General features: G+C 40.9%; 1 protein-coding gene across 2 annotated transcripts; it reads right to left on the reverse strand.

The window, feature by feature from the left end:
- Window positions 1-2,218: 2,218 nt before the first annotated feature.
- On the reverse strand, window positions 2,219-16,800 carry Paip2 (poly(A) binding protein interacting protein 2). Of its 2 annotated transcripts, none has more exons than XM_027400757.2 (4): window positions 16,646-16,800; window positions 6,979-7,142; window positions 5,584-5,763; window positions 2,219-3,212 (listed from the first exon to the last, which is right to left on the reverse strand). In XM_027400757.2, the coding sequence occupies exons 2-4, from the start codon at window positions 7,114-7,116 to the stop codon at window positions 3,156-3,158; spliced, it is 375 nt and encodes a 124-aa protein (XP_027256558.1). In that variant the 5' UTR covers window positions 7,117-7,142; window positions 16,646-16,800; the 3' UTR covers window positions 2,219-3,155. The 2 variants fall into 2 exon arrangements, with proteins under 2 accessions (XP_027256558.1, XP_027256559.1); XM_027400758.2 differs by lacking the exon at window positions 16,646-16,800 and adding an exon at window positions 8,484-8,576.
- Window positions 16,801-21,455: the final 4,655 nt, after the last annotated feature.

The following is a 21,455-nucleotide window of genomic DNA, read 5'->3' on the forward strand; positions in this document are numbered from 1 at the left end:
AGTCTCTATCTTTGAATTCTTGTATACTATACGCATTTTTTCAGTCTCTCAAGTACTGGCATTAATGGCATAAACCACCATGATCAGCTCACCTCCTCTCAATTCATGGCCCTCTCTCTCAAAATGTAAGGATTAAAACAAACGTTATGTATCTGAGTGTTTTGCCTGCAAGTATGTGTATACCATGCACATGTCTGGTCCCTGCAACTGGAGTTATGGATAGTTATGAACCATGTGGTGGGTGCTGGGAATCAATCAAACCTGGGTCCTCTTGCCAGAGCAACAAGTGCTCCTACCCACTGAACAATCTCTCCAGCTCCTCAAAGGCAGGAATTTTACAAGTGTACATCACTACACCTAAATAATGTTTGGCATGGAAAAAGTTCAAACGCTAAAACATTAAACAGGAAAAATCCTTCCACATATACAACTTTGCTTCAGTGTTAGTGGTTATAAAACTAAAATAATTTTCAATTACTTCAGTACCATAAATCTGCTACTACAAGCCCATAGGGGATGATCCTTTGTCTTTAGGGTTCAAAATGTGTGGATACTTTGGAATCCTAATTTTGCCTAAAATGTAGACACCTGGCTCTGGCTAATTCAAATGCTTTCTCCCCCAAACAAGCAACATTCCAATGAAAGTTGTGAGTGGTAGCTTATGGCAGCAGAGGCAGGAGGCACATGAGATTTGAGGTTAGCTTGTAGTACATTTGATTCTGAGCAGTTAGGAAACAAAGGGATTATGGACCCCCAAAGAACAAGTGTCAAACATGACTTTTTTTCCCAGAGGTTTTTAGAGAACTTGCCTGCTGCCAGGTGTGGTGGCACACACATTTCATCCCAGCACTTGGGAGGCAGATGCAGGCAGACCTCTGAATCCAGCTTGGCCTATACTGCGAGCTCCAGGATAGCCAGGGCTATATAATAAGACCTTGTCTCAAAAACAAAACCAACAAAAACCAAAACCAATAACCACCTTCTCTCCCAGAGGACCCTGGTTCAATTCCTGGCATCCATACAGCAGCTCACAACTGTCTGTAACTCCAGTTCCAGAAGCTCCGATGCTGTGCTCTTCTGGCCTCTATGGTCACCAGGCTTGAAAGTGATACACAGAAACACCTGCAGACCCCACCACCACCACCAAGAAAAGAAAATTGGGGCTGGAGAGATGGCTCAGCAGTAAAGAGCCCTGGCTGCCCTGCTTTTCCAGAGGTCCGAGTTCAATTTCCAGCATCCACATATGGCTCACAACTGTTAAAACTGTAGTCTTATAGGATCTAATATTCTTCTGGTATGTAGATATGCATGCAGACAAAAATATCAATCTATATCAAGTAAATAAATAAATAAATGCAACATTTGTAGTCTCAAAATGCTGAGAAAAAGAAAATCAAAGCCAGGCTTGGTGGTGCATGCCAGATCTCTGTGAGTCTGAGGCCAGCCTGGTCTACAAAATTGAGATCCAGGACAGCCAGGGCTACACAGAGGATCCCTGTCTTGGAAAAACCAAAAAGTCCCTCAGTTGGGTTGAAGATGTAGACAGATGACCAGTTAACAGTGGTTGATTACCATGTAGAAAATAGTTCCTAAGTCCAACCTCCAGCATCACAAACGAAACAGAACAAAAAACCTCAGAGTTTTCCACAGGAATGTGAGCCAGAAATAATCACACAGGAGAGCAAGGTAACCTCAGCACTCAGAAGCCTGAGGCAAGGAAGACCCTGAGTTCAAAGCTGGGCTTTAGCTATGTAGCTATACACGGTCTCAAAACACACAATAAAGTTGGGCATGGTGGTGCACACCTTTTATCCTAGCACCTGGGAGGCAGAAACAGGTGGATCAATTTCGAGGCCAGCCTAGTTCACAAAGTGAGCTCCAGGACAGCCAGGGCTACACAGAAACCTTGCCTTGAAAACAAACAAAAAACAATAAATGACTACATGGCCTATAATATCAAGAAGAATCCACGTTGCTGCACATGTTAGCAAGTGTTCCACCACTAACACATATCCCCAGCACAACCATAGTTTTATACTAGAGCTATCTAAGATTTTGGACAACAAAAAAAGCAAGGACAAGTCAAATACTGGAGAGATATCTAGCAAATACTCCTCCCTGAGCATAGTTCACCCACAGAGTAACCAGAGGCTCTGGGCCCACATAAATACCAACACTGGAATGTCTGTAGTCTGTACCAATAAACACAAGCATCAGCTCAGTTCTACTATTATTTATTTTTTTAAATATTTTTGAAAAAATATAATTTTTTTACAATATTTTCAACTTAAACACTATTCACACTGAACACGTATGGCAGCTTAACCTACCCAAATATGAAGTTTAAGAAGCCAAAACTGTTCTAGCTTTGTTAAAAGAAAAATTGTGCTGCAGACTATAGTCATGATGGTTAACAAAGCAAGGAAGAGCACCACTCAAAACCATGCTACCATCTTTTTAGTACTTCAATTAGATTATGGGCTGTGTTGGTCCTGTGTTAGACTTCACACATGTATGGCTATGATGCAATGAATCCTTAGAAGACACAAGCCTCAAATTGTATTTCCTCAAGTTCACCGCAGGGAGAACTCAGTATCCCTAACATGATAATGCACCAGGCGAAAGCCAGACTGATCACCAAAGTAACCTCTGTCAGACATTCTGTGTAATGACACTTCCAGTTAACAGACTTTCTTCAGAAAAGGGTATTTTCAATGGACAAATGCAATTGAGAAATCTGCTTAACAATCAGAACCTAACTTAAACTTGCTTATTTACTTATTTTTTGCAAAGTGTAGACATTAAAAAGTATCAATTAATCCTAAGGGACCAGTTTAGCCTCAAAGACAGACAAGTCAGTGAGAGTTGAAGGTTATTTAATTTGGTTCTTTGTCACAATTGACTGGTGCTTCTTCCATTGCTGTCTTTACATTAAGCCATGGGGCCATTCTACTTTCAGTAACTGTGTGACAGCTTCTTACTTCGTAACAGTCTCAGCACTTTTATTAAGCATGCAAGACTAACAAAAACTTTGGCAATGCATAAGTGTAACACAGTGACGAGAGAGCTTTTACAATGAAGTCTTCTAATACTGCCTTCACAGTGTGGAAATTGTGCTACATCCACCAAAAGAGGGCCCCGTCTACTCAAATATGTTAGTACTTCACCCCAGGAACAAACTCCTTTGCATTTGGATTCAGATTGCTCTTGACCTGGAAAATAAGTACATAAGAAGAAGAAAAAAAAAGCAAATTCATTACAGTTGGCTGTGGATTCTCAGAAGCATTCAGCCTAGATCCTAATGTAAAAAATATCTCAGAAAATACGAAAGATTGGACTACAGTTATACCCAAACCCAAAACCTATGGCAGAGAAAGAATGTGATGTAAACTCTATATCCATTTTCTGTTTTGTTTTGTTTTTTGTTTTATATACGTCTTTCTATGTAGTCCTGGCTGGCCTTGAACTCACAGATCCACCAGCCTATGCCTTCCAAGTGCTGGGATTAAAGGCACCATATGAGGCCTCAAATCCTATTATATCAACTTCTAAAGTAGCAGCTGACATTAAGTATAATAAAACCCATTAGCTCCATATAACCTACAATAGCATGGAATAAGGAATTCTGTCAACTGTACTTGATGCTCTGGTAATACTTCCAAACATGTTAAATACATGCTCACAGTTTAACTGGGGCACTGCTGGCTGTTGGATTTTACTTATGACTGTCACTGAAAACTTGGAGGTTATCTTCCTTTTTACAACTGCTGCTTTCTAATTCCCACAGGAGGTACTGGATGTAAAAGGAAAAGAAAGCTACACAGCAGACAGAAGACCCGAGTTTGAAATCACAGCTCTATCTATTTCAAATGCCCGTGTAAGCTTAGACAAGTCATCCACTCGAGACTCCATTTCCACATCAGCTTAAAAACATCAGAAGAGTAGGCCAAAGTCTCTCTGCACTCTAGAGACCTGTACTAGCTTTATTCTGTTCTTCACTTTTACTTTCCTAAGTGTACATGTCAATATAAAGGAAAAAGAGCTGGAAATTCTCTATACTGAGAGTTGGGAGTTGATAAAAAAAAAAAAAAGAAAGAAACCAGGAGATTCCATGGATAAACATAGACATGCAGGTAGGTAGGGGTTTTTTTTTTCTTTTTAAATTGAATTTAATTCCAATGTCATGTATTTTAAGACCAAAACACAATACTAAATAACACATTGGACCAATAACTTAAAATTGAGATAAATATTCTCTAATCCCATAGGGGAAATAAGTCTACATTTAACTAAAGACTAGAATGTTCCAGGCCTGGGCATTACATACACACAAATAAAAACCCTTAAGAAGAAGAAGAGCGAGCATGGTTTAACTGTAAAACCCATAAGTCTTGAATATATAATCTCTGGCAATTAGAAGTCTAAGAATGAATTAAGGTAATTTCGAATAGTCTGAGATAAGCAAATCAGTTTCTATGTTATGGATTTATACAAAATCCAGGTTATACATTAAGCCTAGTAAAGGCCTTTCTTCATAAGAGCATCAATAGTATTTCACATGACATTATGGAGCCATAAGCAGTATGTTGAGATCATAAACCTGTTCAGCTGGGTCACTACAACGAGGACCATACCACAATGTAAATTTCAATGTTTTCTGTATTGTTCTTGTCTGCAGAATGGTTTCCAAAAGCCTGATGGGGAGGACCGATTCTAAATATCTCCTTTGGGATGGTTTTAAACAATTACCATGCTTAACACCTGGTTTTTGAAGTTTAGGTGATACGATGAACAGCTTAGTAAATGAATGCACACTGAACAGACAACAATGGAGAAACTCCAGACCCAGGAATTCCAGATAATTCTCTTGGCCAGAAAGGTGAACATACAAAACCAGAAAAATTATAATTTAAAAATCTTGTGGAGATGGTGGCTCATGCTTGTAATCCTAAGTCTTGGTAGACTGGGGCATGAGGATTGTTCTAAGTTTGAGGCTAGTCAGGGCTAAGCACTGAGTTTCAGGTTGAGTTGGCTAGAGTGAAACCCTGTTTCAACCAACCACCCACCTTACAAAACAAGAAAATCTTTTATCTTAATTTTAGTAAAAGACTTATCAGGTTCTACTTTAGTGACGATAAGAACTTTATTGCAAGTACATTACCAGTAACAATACTGAGAAATATGAATCTAGCTTTGCATTCTTTTTCTGCCAACAACTTGGAAAAGTATCTCAAAGAAACCCAATCAGGAGATCTAAGAAATTTTATCAGATAAAAATTTCCAAACTTTACCAAATGTTTAAGTAACAAAGAGCAAAACTTTTCATCAAGATACTTTTATATAATCAAGTCATATGGTAATACTCCAAGGGCAACATTAATTTTAATGCAACATCAAGGTTGGAAGCAACAGCAAGTTATTCTATATAAAGGACACTGGGGGACTCTGCTTCCACTCTAAAAAAGTGGGAAATTTTTTCAAAGGGGAAGAGATATAAAACTCTTCTTAAATAGAGTGTAGCTGGATTTTCCATTTATGGGAAAGATGAGGTAGGGTCTAAGAAGATGAGAAATGACTTTTTACCACAAGATCTTCCAGAGAAGAGCCATCACTGATAACAAGGTCATTAAACTGGTCTTGGATTTGGTCCATAGTCTGTGGGAGATCTCGAGCTGGAATAAACCATTCATGTTCTTCTTCTTCTTCCAGCATTTCTTGGAAACAGCGTTCAATAAATTCTTCTTCCCACAGCTCCTCTTCTATCTAGAGTTACAACAAATAAGGGATAATTATAGCATAATTGGTAAGACATCCCTAAGTTTGGCTTAAAATATCTTAAACTAAGCCATTTGAATTCATAATATGAGGGGAGAGTGTGGTAGTACATGCCTTTAATTCCAGTACTCAGGAGGCAGGCAAGCAGATACCTGAATCTGAGGCCAGCCTATTCTACATAGCTAGTTACAGGCCAGTCAAGAATACACAGTAAGACCCTGTCTCAAACAGAACAGAACCAAATCAATCCATAATATGGCTGGCTGTGTGGTTTACAACTATCATCTCAGCACTTGAAGAACAAGGTAAAATGACTACCATGAGTTCCAGGCCAGCCTGTAATACAGAATGAGCCCATCTCTCAAAATTTCCCATAGTAACCAGGCACAGAAGTGCACACCTGTAATCCTAGTACCCTGAGATAGGAGAATGGTGAGTAAACACCTGTACACAAACATACACACACACTCACAAAACCATACTATCAGAGTTGGAAGTGTAACTCATTGGTAGAGTACATCACTATACATGAGGCCTTGGGTCTGATCTCCAACACCAAATTAAAAAATTAGAACCTTTCTTCCCTGCTTCTCTACTATAGGAAAAAACCCACAAACACCAAGGAAGATCTGTTTAGGGTCATTCTAGGTCGTTGTTTCTACAGAATGTTTTTTTCCATTGAAAACAGCAAGGAAAAAGTAAAGTGAGCCGGTGTTGGCAGTATACGCCTTTAACTCCAGCACCTGGGAGGCAGAGGCAGGCAGATCTCTGTGAGTTCAAGGAATGGCTCCATAGCTACTGAGAAACCCTGTCTTGAAAAACCAAAAGACTGAAGCTCTCTAGTGAAAAACAGGTCAATTTTGTACCAGACATCTGTGGTCTGTTTACTCCAGTTTCTTAAACTTTCTTGGATTTGTACTGTAATACAGAGATCTGACTGGTTTAAGGCAGTGGTTTTCCAATTGAAACTATCTGGGAGCTTTTTTCAGTTTCCCAGGGTTCACCCTATTCTTCATCAAGGACCCTGAAACAAGCTGCCCAAGTAATTTCAATGAGCAGTTAAGCCTGGCAGTAATTAGCAGTGGTAACCTGTAAATCTTTACCCTACATATAAAGAACCATACGGATACACATCATGGGTCAAATACATATATGAAAGATAGGAAGCTACAAAAGAAAAACATGTTTGTACACAAAACTAACTTGTCTGTTGAATTCCTCTTCATTTTCCATCCACATGTACTCTGCAAATGGATTATCATCTTCATGAGAATGACCGTTAATAATCACATCTTCATTGATGATGCTTGGGCTAGTACTGCTGCGACTTGGATCTTTCATGGTTGGTGTTCGTTGTCGTTTTTAACCTTTAAAGTAGAGTACAATAATTCTTTTAGTTCTTAATGAACACATCTGCCATTCATTATTACTACCCACCAAGGTGTTAAAGGTACATGCTACATCAGCTGGAAAGCTTTCTTTTCCAAAATGACTAAGAAATACAGCTGAGGGAAAGGCTTGAGATCCAGAAGTAGATAATTCTTATGTTTGTGTGAGGATATACACATGTGTGAAGGCCACAAGTTCAGGGCCACCTACTTGCTTAAAATTTTTTATTGTATCCCATTATTCAGGATGCAGAGGCAGCTAGTGCTGCATTGTGAGACCTTGCCTCAAAAAAGATGACTATGGGGTATGCTCATGCCATGGGATATGTATAGAAGCCATAAGACAATTTGTAGAAGTGGTTCTCTTTTTCCACCATGTGGGTTCTGGGAGCCAAACTCAGTATGGCTGAGCCATCTTGTTGGCTCCCACACATTTTTTTTTTTTTTTTTTTTTAAAGCCAGGCATGGTGGTGCATGCCTTTATTTTATTTTTATTTTTTTAAGTTATTTATTTATCATGTATACAGTGGTCTGCCTACATGCAGGCCTGCAGGCCAGAAGAGGGCACCAGATCTCATTATAGATGGTTGTAAGCCACCATGTAGTTGCTGGGAATTGAACTCAGGACCTCTAGAAGAGCAGTCAGTGCTCTTAACCTCTGAGCCATCTCTCCAGCCCGGTGCATACCTTTAATCCCAGCACTCAGGAGGCAGAGGTAGGTGGCTGAGTTTGAGGCCAACCTGGTCTACAGAGTGAGTTCTAGGACTGCCAGGGCTACACAGAGAAACCTTGTCTTGAAAAATAAAACAAAATTTGAACACAAGCATGTGATAATGTGGAGATCAGAGAACAATTTTCTCCTGTAGGTTGTGTTCCATCTTGTTGAAGCACTGTCATTGTACAACATATTCTAGGCTATAAGGTCTATGGATTCTCACTCAGACTCTTAGGACTTTATGACTGCCATTGGTTGTCCTCTGACCTCCACAAGCACACTATGATATACCCTATAAAGTGTTATTAATGGATTTGAAAGTAATCATCAAGTTTACTGTCAGCACAATGTATTCGCTCAACTGGAGTTTGGCAAATGTATTAGCTGTGTAACTTGAGCTGAGTTTAGAGGTGGTAGGTATTATGTGCATTATAATTAGTGTCAAATATAACATTTATTACCCAAGCATGCTCACTAACATGTTAGGGTTTTATACATATAGTACCTTCTTTATTCAAAAAACAATGGTAGTCAATTGCTTATATTTGATAGATTTCTCACAAGCTATCCAAGAGTCAATAACTTAATGTAATCTAACTAATTACCTGTAAAAATTAGGCTAGTCAGGTTGGTGGCACATGTCTTTAATTCCAGCACTCTGTATGAAGAGGCAGGAGGATCTAAGTTTGAGGCTAAAAATTAAAACACGAAATTTCATTTACTATTTTACTAGTTAAGCTTGAAATTGATAAGAGATGTATGTCACTTGTACACAAACTCATGCAATGATATGACCCGACAAAGAAACAACAGAATTAAAAAAGAAAAAAAGCTGAGGGATCTGGAGGGATGGCTTTAGGTTGGTAAACTGCATACCAAGCAAACATAAAGACCAGTGTGTTCAGATGAACAAAACTCATCTGTACTACTCAGGTAACATACACCTGTAATTCCAGCACTGGGGAGGTGTAGACAGGTAGATCCTTGGCGCTTACTGACCAGCCAGTCTGGCCATGTTAATGAGCTCAACATTAAGTGAGAGATCCTGTTCCAAAAAATAAGATGCAGAAGGGCTATAGAGACAGTCTGGGGAGTAAGAGCACTTGCTGCTCTCTTACAGAAGATCCACATTACAACCCAATACACACATGGTGACAGACAACTATCCCTAACTTTATTCAGTTCCAAGCGATCCAATAATCTCTTCTGACTTCCAAGGGCACCAGGCATGCACATGGTACACATGCATACATGCAAGGAAAACTCATTTAAATAAAAGATCTAAAGACTAAAACAACAAAAAGCCAAACATACAAGCAAACAAAAAAGGTAGAGTGCAAATGAAGAAGACACCACATGTAAACTTCTGGCCTCCACATCTCCATGTTCACACTCATGAACATATAACACACCCCATACACATACAAGAACCTGAAGGGCCAGGTTCTCAAAAATCCAAAACCAAAACCCAACGAACAAAAAAGCTCACATTAGGGCTAGAGAGATGGCTCAGAGGTTAAGAGCACCAGCTGCTCTTCCAGAGGTCCTGAGTTCAATTCCCAGCAACCACATGGTGGCTCACATTCATCTGTTTTGAGATCTGGTGCCCTCTTCTGGTGTGCAGATATACATGGAAGCAGAATATTGTATACATAATAAATAATAAAATCTTAAAAAAGAATAAAGCCAAGTGAAGTGTGCTGGCTAGAAAAAAAAAAAAGCTCACATTATTCATCAGAGAAATACAAAGTCACAATGTTACCAGACCACACCCTCTAGGACAGCTACAGTAAACAATAAATCTAAGAATGTAAAGAAACTAGAATGCTCATTCATCAATGGTGAGACAGTAATATGCCAGCTGTTTTCTAAAACATTTTGGCAGTCCTTTAAAATTAAACAAGGACATACATATCTTTTGGCCCAGCAATTGTATCTCCCAGGTATATATTTCAATTAAGTGTATGTACACATACGTGGGAACACAGTCCAGGAGTGGAGTCTGATGAGAGTGCTGGGTACTTGTGAGAACACTCCAAGAAAACAGGAGTCATGTGACCTCCAATTCTTTACAACACAGAATTGTTCTCAGAATATTTTCATGTTCCTTCCCAGGTGAAGCAGATAGGAGTGGATTTCCTTCAGATTACTCATTATTCCTCGATGCTGTTATTCAATTAAATGTTGAAACTATCATTTACATGGCTCTGAGGAAAAAACAATTATTCGCCGGCTGTGGCTTGTCCTTGTGATCATATACAGCTTGACCTCAAGAGAACTTTACTAAAGTAGCCTTTATTTTTTTTCTTAAGTTTTTCAAGACAGGGTTTCTCTGTGTAGCTTTGGAGCCTATCCTGGTACTCGCTCTGGAGACCAGGCCGGCCTCTGCCTCCGAGTGCTGGGATTAAAGGCGTGCGCCACCAATACCCGGCTCAGGTAGCCTTTTTAACCCTCAAGAATATAAATGGTCTACAAACACAAAAGAAAAGCAATTGGAGATAGGAAAGTTGGTCGCCATCAGGTGGCTGCTAGAAACTAAATCCAGGTCCTCTGCTAAGAGCAACAAGCATGCTAAATCACTGATTTATCTCTCTAGCCCCAAGTCTCTTTTTGAGGAGTCTTACTATGTAAATTAGGCTGTCTCTGAACTAAAGACTCTCCTCTTTTGGCTTCACAAGTAACTGACTTTACAAGCTTCACCAGGTTGGACAATCATCCTTTTTTCATATATATATATATATTATATATATATATATATATATATATATTTTTTTTTTTTTTAAAGACAGGGCTTCTCTGTGTAGCTTTGGAGCCTGTCCTGGAACTAGCTTTGTAGACCAGGATGGCCTTGAACTCAAGAGATCCACCTGCCTCTGCCTCCTGAGTGCTGGGATTAAAGGCGTGTGCCGCTGCCACCACCTAGCATATTGTTGACTCTTAATTGGCACATCATTTAGCCTGCATGAATTTGTCATTCACATCTCACAGGAAAAGGAATGAGAATGGGTCAGAGATGCACACAGGTGTGCACACACACACACCCACAAAAACTTCTAGTTTGTGCATGTCATTCTATTTACATGCAGTTCAGGAAAACTCAAATCCTATTAGCTACTGTACTTGCCCCTTTGGAGCAATGGAACAGCAGCACTTTCTACAGGAGCTGCCAGCAGCAATCAGGATCATTCCTAACTCACAGGAAACTGTACTTTTAAAGAGAGAAGTGAAAATGCAGGGCTCTGGAAGATAAGTTAAATTTTTAATTTTCTTATTTTATGTATAGACAGTTTTGCCTGAGTGTGTGTATGTGCACCGTATTCATGCCTGGTGCCTGCAGAAGCCAGAAGGTAGTACTAGACCCCCTGACACTGAAATTATACATGATAGACAGTTGTGAGCCACAATGTGGGTGCTAGGAATCAACCTTGGGTACTCTGGAAATGCAGTCAGGGCTCTTATCAGAGTCATTTCTCCAACTCCTGGGTTCTGTTTCAATTTAAATTTAAAAGAGTATTTCTTATAAAAGTTGCCTGGAATTATGCATTTCCAAACCATTACACGTTCAAAAATATCTGTTGCTTTCACATTTGAGTAGAAACTTTAGTTTGGATCAAATTTTTATAAACTTTTGTGTTTCTAGTCATAATCCACATTGAATTATTTCCAATTTCACTGTTGTAGGAAATTTTCTTCCCCTTGTAAATATCCTCTTTAAGGCAACAGAGAGTTAAGCACAGTACCTTATACCAGCCTGCGGGGCCCCGCCCCCATACCCCATACCCATGGTTGGGGGCTAACTAGGGCTTTAGAGCACTTATATAGTGTTACAGAGGCTTGATACTCAGCTGGGTGGTGGTTTTGTACACCTTTAATCCTAGCACTCGGGAGGCAGAAGTAGGCGGATCTCTTTGAGTTTGAGGCCAGCCTGGTCTCCAGAGTGAGTTAGTTCCAGGACAGCCAGGACTCTAACAGAGAAACCCTGTCTTGAAAAACCAAAACCAAACCCACCTTAGATTCCTAAGTTTTACTAGATTTTTATTAGTAATTTTTTTCCTATTAAATCTGCTTAGAAGTTAACTAACATCTTCAATTTGTTTTCACTAGATCATGTCCTTTACTTTGTTCCCACCTGAAATTCCTCACATATTGGTTTCCAGCAGTATCATTTTATATCACTATTATTAAAACTTTAAATATGATTTTACCATCTTTCTCCACTAGTTTCATATCTTAAGAATTCTCATTAAACCAGGAGGGCAGTGGTAGAGCATGCTGAGGAGGCAGAGGCTATGCAGAGAAACCCTCCCTGTCTTGAAAAAACAAAACAAAACAAAACAAATTCTCATTGAAATTCAAATAGAATCATCTTTGTTTCTTTCCTTAATATGTCTTCATAGGTATTACTTTTTCTTCTCTGGACTGTACTCTGAACTACTGTGACTCCTTAGCTTTATTTGTACTCTTTATGCTACACACACACACACACCCTACCAGCTTCTTCAGCTGTTAAGCACAAATACTCCACCAGGCATGGTAATGCCTATCTGTAATTCCAGCACTCAAGGAGGTGAAGCAGACAGACTGTCCTGAGTTTGAGGCAACCCTAGATTACATATTAAGTTCTAAGCCAGCCTGGTGTTGAGGAATATTATTTTAAGGTGTGTTACTTTTGTCTATGTTACATATTTGTTTAAGTCTATGAAGCTGTGATTCTTTGCCTGTCTAAAAAAGACAGGTCTAATAAAGAGCTGAATGGCTAATAGTGAGGCAGGAACAAGGACAGGCAGGGCTAGCAGGCATAGGAGAGACCAGGAAAGGGAAGAACAATCAATGGAAGAACAGGGAAAGAGGAGAGGACGTCAGAAGAGTGAAAGTAACATATGCAGAAGAAAAGGAAAAAGCCCCAAGGCCAAAGATAGATGGGATAATTTAAAAAACCAGGCAAGAAACAAGCCAAGGTAAGGCTGTTTTTATAAGTAGTAATGAGCCTCTGTGTGTGTGTGTGTGTGTGATTTATTTGGGAGCTGGGTGGTGGGTCCCCTAAAAAATCCAAAAAAGACTAAAAGAGCAAAACATTGCACAACAGCCTGTGCTGTGGAATAAGACCCTGTCTCAAAAACAAAACAAAATTCATAAAAGAAAAAAATATTTCCATTAGTTCAAGAAGCATTAAATTTCTGTCTTAATGTCTGACACTACAAGGTAATGATTAGAAGACCCCAAGAGCCAAACAGTGAGGCACATTTGTAATCTTAGCACTTGGAAAGCCAAGGCAGGAGGATCTGGACTTTAAGGTCAGCTGTACTATGAGCATAGAATACTTATTTTCAAAAGGGGGAAAATAGTAGCTACAGACTAGGGAGGAGCTACATGTTGGGTGGAGCATGTCTTTGATCCCAGCACTCAAAAGATAGATGTCTTGAGTTCCAGGGCACCTAGGGTTATATAGTGAGCACCTATGTTAAAAATAAAAACAACAAGCCAGGCAGTGTTGGTGCACACCTTTAATCCCAGCACTGGGGAGGCAGAGGCAGGTGGATCTCTGTGAGTTCGAGACCAGCCTGGTCTACAAGAGCTAGTTCCAGGTCAGTCTCCAAAGCCACAGAGAAACCCTGTCTGGACCCCCCCCCCCCAAAAAAAAAAAAAAACACCAACAACAAAACAAAATAAAAAAAAAACCCAAAAACAAAAAAACTAGCTATCACCAGTCTGTTTTATTCTTCCTACCTGTGTAATGGATAAGTCAATTATAGCCTAAGTCTCACTATCCTCACATGTAAAATGGGTAATAATGAAAGTACCTAGAGCTGGAGAGGTGGTTCAGCAGTTGAGAGAACTTGTGCAGAGGAGCCAGGGTTCAGTTCCCAGCATCCATATGGTAGCTCACAACCATCTTTAGCTCTGGTTCCAAGGGGATCCTACTCCACCCGATGATCTCTGTAGGTACTTGGCACACAGATGGCTCACATACATATATGCAGGAAAGAGATGCATAAAATAAATATTTTTAAAGATTAAATTTCTGTGTGGGAGTATTTTGCATGCACATACATATGTGCACCACATGTATGCCTGGTGTTTGAGTGGTCAGAAGAGGACAACAGGTACACTGGAACGGAAATCACAGATTTTTTTTTCCCCCCCGAGACAGAGTTTCTCTGTGGGCTTTGGAGGCTGTTCTGGAACTAGCTCTTGTAGGCTGGTCTCGAACACACAGAGATCCACCTGCCTCTGCCTCCCGAGTGCTGAGATTAAAGGTGTGCGCCACCAACGCCTGGCTGAAATCATAGATGACTGAGAGCTACCATATAGATGCTAGGGACCAAAATCTGAGTCCTCTGTAAGGCAACAAGCACTTTTCTTAACTGCTGAGCACCCTCTCCAGCTTAACTCCCCCTCCTCCCTCTTTTGAGACAGGGCCTTGTAAGTCAAGAGTGGCCTTCAAGTCCTGATGCTTCCTTCTGCCTTTGTCTCCTGAGTACTGGGATTACAGTCACCCAGCACTGGTCTTGACTTATGTATAGTCAGGGTCTCACTAAATGGTCTCAAATTCACAGAATCCACCTGCCTCTGCCTCCTCTATTTATATTTTTTGAGACTGTCCACAATATAACATAGGCCAGCCTCTTATCTCCTAAATGTTAGGATTATAAGTCAGACCTAACCACAACCAGTTAATCATTTAGAAAAATCAAGCATATAAAGCAAGAAACAAGTTCAAAAAAAAAAAATCACAGGTTTCATATCTGCAGGAGTGAAACAATGTAACAGAAAAACCTCAATCAATGACTAGAACCTGACAATGGGGTGGCACATGCCAGAAATGTTGGCTGCCTGGGAAGCAGAAAGGTTGGTAGCCTGGTTAATTCATTAAGACTGATTCAAAGGGCTGGAGATATTGGTTGTTGCACTACAAACAACAATAAAAACCTAACTCAAAGTCTATGATCTAACATTAATCTCTAATGTTATAAGGGTGATTTGGTAAGAGTAAGGATGGTTCAGCATTCTCCATCATCTGAGTCAAAAAGCTCAAATATATCAGAAACACTAATTTATGCAAACAGGTATTAGGCATTTGCTTAGAACAATATCTAGCACAATTAAATATGTACTTGATAAATAATCTGCCAAGATCCTGTTTTCTCAACTTCAAAACAAGCAAGAAAAAAACTTGCTCTATTTTGTGTTGTCATGATGAATACAAAAATACTTTATAAACTACAAAAATATGTGAAAGTGCAAAAGGTTATTAAATACTACCTTCAATCTTCCATAATATCTATTATAATGCCTGTAACTGGACATTTTATAACTTTCATTAAAATGAAGGCATCACTATCTATGGTCATACATTGATAAACCCAAGATTTGCTATTGGAGGAAAACCCCACTATAAACTTATTCTGTCCCAATGATATTACCTACCTCAGTTTGAGTTCTCAAGGACCAAAATGCACAGCCTTTAACCATTACAGTGAATCGATATACCCCCCATCCCCTAAAGAAAGATAAATAAGGCGTAATTTTTTTGAACATTACCTATCTTTGTGCTACATACATGTGAGAATGGTTTTGTTCAAGGTCATTAACACAGAGGCTGTGTTCAATATCCTGTCAGTCACAAACCAAAAACAGAACCACAGAACAGCAAGTACTGGGATCTCATTAAAGTCGTTGCATAGTTTCTTTTGCTAGTTGAAACGACCTACAGCTGAAATTTCAGATGTTAATGAACCACCACTTATCAACTACTAAATGAAACGTGTGAAAAACGTGCCATCGTGATAAATGAAACGCTCAGCCAGCACACACAAAATGAGTATTTACTGAAATAAGGTCAAAGGCTGTCAGCAAAATGAAAACCAAATGATTTCTAGGGTTTGGAGCTTCAAAATCAGGGAAAGCATGCCTTTTAGCACCTATCAGCAAATTACCGAAGGCTACTGCAACACGTTTTTAAAAGTTAATTTCACCAGAAGCCCTACGACCCCCTTCCTTTCGATGAGGTAGTAGTGGTGGGGAATAATCATGTTACGGAAAGGCCAGAGGACCAATATCAAATAATGAACTGAATGGACCTTTAAAGTTTATCTATCTAAAGCCTTGCTGCTGTAAGGGTTCCCCGCATCCCCAAACAAAGGCCCTATTTGGAGCACGTGATAAAGCTTAAAATAAAGGGGTAGAGGTGGTGAAGAAATGGAAGAGGTTGAAAGATACAAGCCGTTCGACCGTTACAGAATGCTCCCCTGGGACACCGCCAGCCTGCCAGTCCCTTGGCCCCTTTCCTCCCCAAACCCCAGCGTCGGCAGAAACGCGCAGGCGCAGCAGCAGGGACTGCGCGTGGCGACGCGCAGGCGTAAAGTGGGTAGAAACAATGAGCTTTGTTGCCCAAGCAGCGAGGGGGGGCCGCGGAGAAAAGGTACTGGACAGGTTAAAAAGACCGAGACCTGAGGAACGCAAGAAAGTGCTATCCCGGCAACACTCGCGCGCCACAAAAGACCCGGACAGAGGACTGTGCGATCGAAATCATAAATAATGAAATGAGGAAAACAAGCTACGGCCATTTCGGAGAGACAGACGGAGCCTGCCCCAGCTAATCCCTCAAACTCGGCGGAAGTGGGCCCAGAACAACCGAGGTCAGACCGGGCTCTGTGTCCCACAGCCTGAGCGGCCTTTTTGCCCCCTTAGGCTTTCGCCGAGTGCGGCCTCTCGACCGCCGGGGTCGCCGCGCCCTCACAACGCTCGGTCTGAGGGGACCCCTCACCCAGTGCACGGCAGCGGGGACGGCAGCCAACGAATCCTGTCGGCCTCCGCGGATCTCCACAGGCAGCGCCGCTCCCCCGCTCGACGTGCGCTTCGCCCGCCGCCTCCCTTCTCTAGTCCAAACAAACACCCCAGCCCGGAAGTGACTTCACTTCCGCCACCGCCGGCCCCGCCCACTCGTTCTGTCTTCGCTTCCTGGACTAGGCCACTAGAGAGCGCAAGAGAGAGCGGCTGCAGGGTCTGGTTTGTGCTTTGAGGAGCAAAGGCCTTCCCGGTGCAAGATACCCACCTCGGGTTTTTCTAGTTGTTTATATCTCTCGAGGTGGGTATGACTCCTCTTTCGCCCGCCCTATCAGAATGATGGGACTTTGTGGATATGCAAGCTGGGAACTAAGGTATGCATATGTAGACTGAAGTATATATACTAAAGAGGGTCTCCTACTCCGATATACATACCAAAAGTAACACAGTGTCAGACTAAGAACATGCACTGATGTCATACTGACACCCTGACATAAGCAAAAAGCAGAATCAGAGGCATATAGCTGATCCACAAGTACCCGTTCTCACACACTTTAAAGACAGACCTTCACACACTCTCAAAATACCAGCAGGCGGTTCCTGTGCAAGCAGCAGAGTATCTTTGAAACCATGATAAACTATGTGAGCTAAGACAAAAGTAAGGAAGGCTCAAGAATTTCCACAAAAGTAATCCCAGCACTTAGAAGATGTAAGAAGCAGGAATACAGGTTCATCCTTTGCTACATGAGACCTTGTCCAAAGGAAAAGAAAAAAGGCAAGCAAGGTGCCTTAGCAGAGTTTTGTGACCTGTGTTACATCCCAAGACCCACACTTAGGTAGAAGAGCTCCATAAACTTGTCTCTGTTCTCCACACGTGCCATAGCAAACAAAACAAATCCCAAACCTTTGAAGCTTAAAACCACCTTCAGTGTACTGACCTATAAGTTCTTAGCTACATTTCCTCACTTTCATCATTGGCAAGCTTTTAAAAGATCTTTGTCAGTGACACTAAACAAGATAAAGATCTAGGTATGTTATGTGTGAAAATGTGGGTATGATTTGAAAAATGACATGTAAGACCCATTAAATGGTTTTCCTCTGATATAGGGAAATGAAACTTGAATCCTCAAAAACAAAACATTGTATTATCCACTGAAACAACCAAACTCTTCTGGAGGTTTTTGTTTGTTGCAGTTACAACCAGATCCATGGTTCCTTCTTTCTATAGTACTCAAAGATCTTGGCATCAGTGACATTCCTTTGCCCTAAGACTGCAGTAGGCCCTTTTGTCTTCACTTCCCCTCAGGTAGCATTTTTACCCTGGGCCAATCTTGGTGACATCAGGAGTTACTCCTCTCCTCAGTTCAAAGCCAATAGAGGTGTTCTAATATAGTTCAACTAACTACTTCACCTACATTTACAGAATTGTATACTAATCTTTATTTTTTTGTGTGTGTGGTTTTTCGAGACAGGGTTTCTCTGTATTGCTTTCGAGCCTGTCCTGGAACTAATTCTGTAGACCAGGCTGGCTTCAAACTCACAGATCTGCCTGCCTCTGCCTCCTGAGTGCTGGGATTAAAGGCATGCGCCATCAACACCCGGCAGTATACTAAACTTTATATCTCAAGGCAGGTTTGCAAACCACTAAGCTGAAGCCAACTAGAAGAGAAAGTTTGACTTTGCAGCTATAAGCTATAAGAGGAAAGACAGAGTAATCATTTATCCTAAAGATGTTGATAGCCAGCTGGAGAGGCCCTCAGGAAACAAGCCTCCTCAAAAAAATCAGAAAAAAAAAAAAAAAAAAAAGGAAACAAGTCTGTTTGTTGCAAATCTGAGCCTCAAAAGTAGACAGTATTGTTGAGAAACATGGAAAACAGTCCAAGGTAGGTAGGAACAGAATCAAGAGTGTTTAGTTTTTTTTTGTTTTTTTTTTTTTTTTCAGGACAGTGTTTCTTTGTATAGCTTTGGAGCCTATCCTGGCACTTGCTCTGTAGACCAGGCTGGAACTCACAGGGATCCATCCACCTGCCTCTGGGATTTAAGGCATGTACAACCCTTGTCTACCTGTATGCTTATCTGTGTAGGTGTCTAAGCTCTTGAGCTGGATTTAAAAGGTTGTTGATTGCAAGCCTCTAGGTGAGTGCTTAGAACTGTTTGCAGATCCTCTGCCAAGAGCAGTGCAGTATATATGGTTAACCTCTGAGCCATCTCTCTAACCGGCCCAAACCCCAAGACAGGGTTTTTCACTCTGTAGCCCATGCTCATTTTGAACTGGTTTAGGAAGCTTTTTCAGTATCAATAGTGTGAGATTACAGGCAAGAGGCATCACACATTTGCCCAACCAAAACACCTCTAAAAATTAGGTCGAAGCCAGACCTAACAGCACCTGTCTGGAATTCCAGATACTCGGGACAAAATAACTCACCAGGTGGTGTTGTCAGGCTCAAATTCCAGCACTCAGGAAGGAGAGACAGGCAATCTCAGTGAGACTGAGGCCAGCCTGGTCGACAGAGCAAGTTCCAGTTCATCCACGGACACAAAAACACCCTTTCTCAAAACCAAAATCCCAGACCTACTTGGGCTACACTGCAATTGTAGGCCAACCCTGACAATTTACAGACTAACCCCCCCCCCAAAAAAAAAAAAAACCCAGAGGTATAGGAATAGTGTTTCCTTAGCACACTGGCCCCTGAGTTCAGTACCTAATACTGGGGTGGGAAGGATCATGAGTTAGTTACTAAGGAAGCTTTAGAAGGGTGATTCCAGCTTTAAGGTCTAATTGGCAATTCAGTAAGACCTGTCTCAAAGCAAAATCCAGGTTAGGAGTATAGCTTAGTGGTAGAAATGTGTGCCTAAGACATGAAGGACCTACCTAGGTTAAATCCCCAGTATTTCACAAAAATACCTTATCTGAACATGCTAGTCTAGAATCCCAGCACTCAGAAGCAGAGGTATCTGAGACTTTTGATTTGAGTGGGGAAAAGACATATATATATCTCAGCCTGTCCACCATGTTTTAAACCTTGAATATCAGCCCCAACACTAAATAAAATTGGGCATGCTGGCACACAACAGCATTTTAAGGGTAGAAGTAGGATGATCAGAAGTTCAGAACAGTTTATCACACTCAGGTACATACAGATGTCCCAAGCCACACACCCCCTTTTTTAAAAGACCGTCATGGTAACAACATAAGTTAATTTCAGTACTCAGGAGACAGAGACAAGCAGGTCTGAGCTGAAGCCAGCCTATTTTACCTATTGAACTCCAACTGTCAAGGACACATAGTGGGAAAATGTCTCAAAACAACCCAAAAACCTTATTTCAAAGAGGACAAAAGTTTGCACAAGAGCATGAATAACTGTTATTTTTATCTTGTGAAAGTTAATGATAAAGTATCATTGAAGTAAGCCTATTGCTGAATAACTTGAGGATTTCACTATTCAATGCTTTAGTATTTTTTAAAAGCACGGTTTTGGTAGGTGGCTCGCTAGTTGTCAACTAATGGTCCCTATGCCCCAGCTACTCAAGGATTACAATGAGTCTGCCTAGTTGACTCTTTTAAACTTTTTTTCTTGAGACAGGATTTCTCTGTGTAGCTTTGTAGACCAGGCTGGCCTCAAACTCAGCATGCTTGTAGTCACTGACAGGAGAGGTAATTATGTAGCAATTTTCCTTAAAAGGGGTTTCAAATAGCTGGGCAATGGCAGCCCACGCCTTTAATCCCAGCACTTGGGAGGCAAAGGCAGGTGAATTTCTGAGTTTGGGGCCAGCCTGGTCTACAGGAGCTAGTTCCAGGACAGCTACACAAAGAAACCATGTCTCAAAATAAATAAATAAAAAAACAACAACAACAAGCTTTCAAAACCAGACCAACTTAAAAAGGGTTATTTCTATATGGTTTGAGAAAGATTTGGCAAATAGTGTGGATAGGGAATTATTGATGATGTCTGCCACATTGTAAAGACAGAATAATTATCTTCTCCAGTTTAGGTTGGTTTTCTACATCTCTGCAGCTGCCAAAAGATGAGTCAGCTACACTTAATACAGTCATCAGGAACAACCAGAAAATTAGGAGTTGTTTAATCTCATGTCATTACATTATTTGAACTGCAATTCATTCCACAGGTTTAGATGACAATTCAGGTGGTTGTCAAAGACACAAACAAGTTTCTTTTTTTTTCGTTTTTCGAGACAGGGTTTCTCTGTGTAGCTTTGGAGCCTATCCTGGCACTCACTTTGGAGACCAGGCTGGCTTCGAACTCAGAGATTCGCATGCCTCTGCCTCCCGAGTGCTGGGATTAAAGGCATGAGCCACCAACAAGTTTCTTAGTGCCCAGGTCTTAAAAGTATCTTGGGCATGCTATGCGAAGTTGTTTTTATTTTTTTAAGACAGGGTTTCTCTATGTAGTTTTGGAGGCTGTCCCGGAACAAGCTCTTGTAGACCAGGCTGGTCACGAACTCACAGCGATCCGCCTGCCTCTGAATCCCAAGTGCTGAGATTAAAGGTGTGTGCCACCAATGCCTGGCACTAGACCAGGGTTTGAAGACAGGTCTATGCTTACAGTCCTCAAGATTTCTTTATAGAAGAGAACAGGGCACACCCTTAATTAGATTTGAGTATAAATGAGAACTTAGATGGCAATTAGTGACTCATTTATACTCAAATCCAATTAAGAGTGCACTATGGGTTTCACTATGCTGCTGAAACTGCTCTTCTTCTGTGACTTGAGGTACTACTGAGTAGTTTGAACTACAAAGTTATAATATAGTGATATCTAACCATTTTA

The sequence above is a fragment of the Cricetulus griseus genome, chromosome 2 (assembly GCF_003668045.3).
Source record: "Cricetulus griseus strain 17A/GY chromosome 2, alternate assembly CriGri-PICRH-1.0, whole genome shotgun sequence".
NCBI lineage: Eukaryota > Metazoa > Chordata > Mammalia > Rodentia > Cricetidae > Cricetulus > Cricetulus griseus.

Bases quoted from the DNA above. Each gene is read 5' to 3' on its own strand.
- Paip2 (XM_027400757.2), bottom strand. From the start codon at position 7,116: ATGAAAGATCCAAGTCGCAGCAGTACTAGCCCAAGCATCATCAATGAA. The intron at 5,764-6,978 runs GTTAGTTTTGTG...TTGTAACTCTAG, and splicing joins AAGAGGAATTCAACAGACAA to ATAGAAGAGGAGCTGTGGGA. The intron at 3,213-5,583 runs GTAAAAAGTCAT...CTTATTTTCCAG, and splicing joins CTTCTCTGGAAGATCTTGTG to GTCAAGAGCAATCTGAATCC.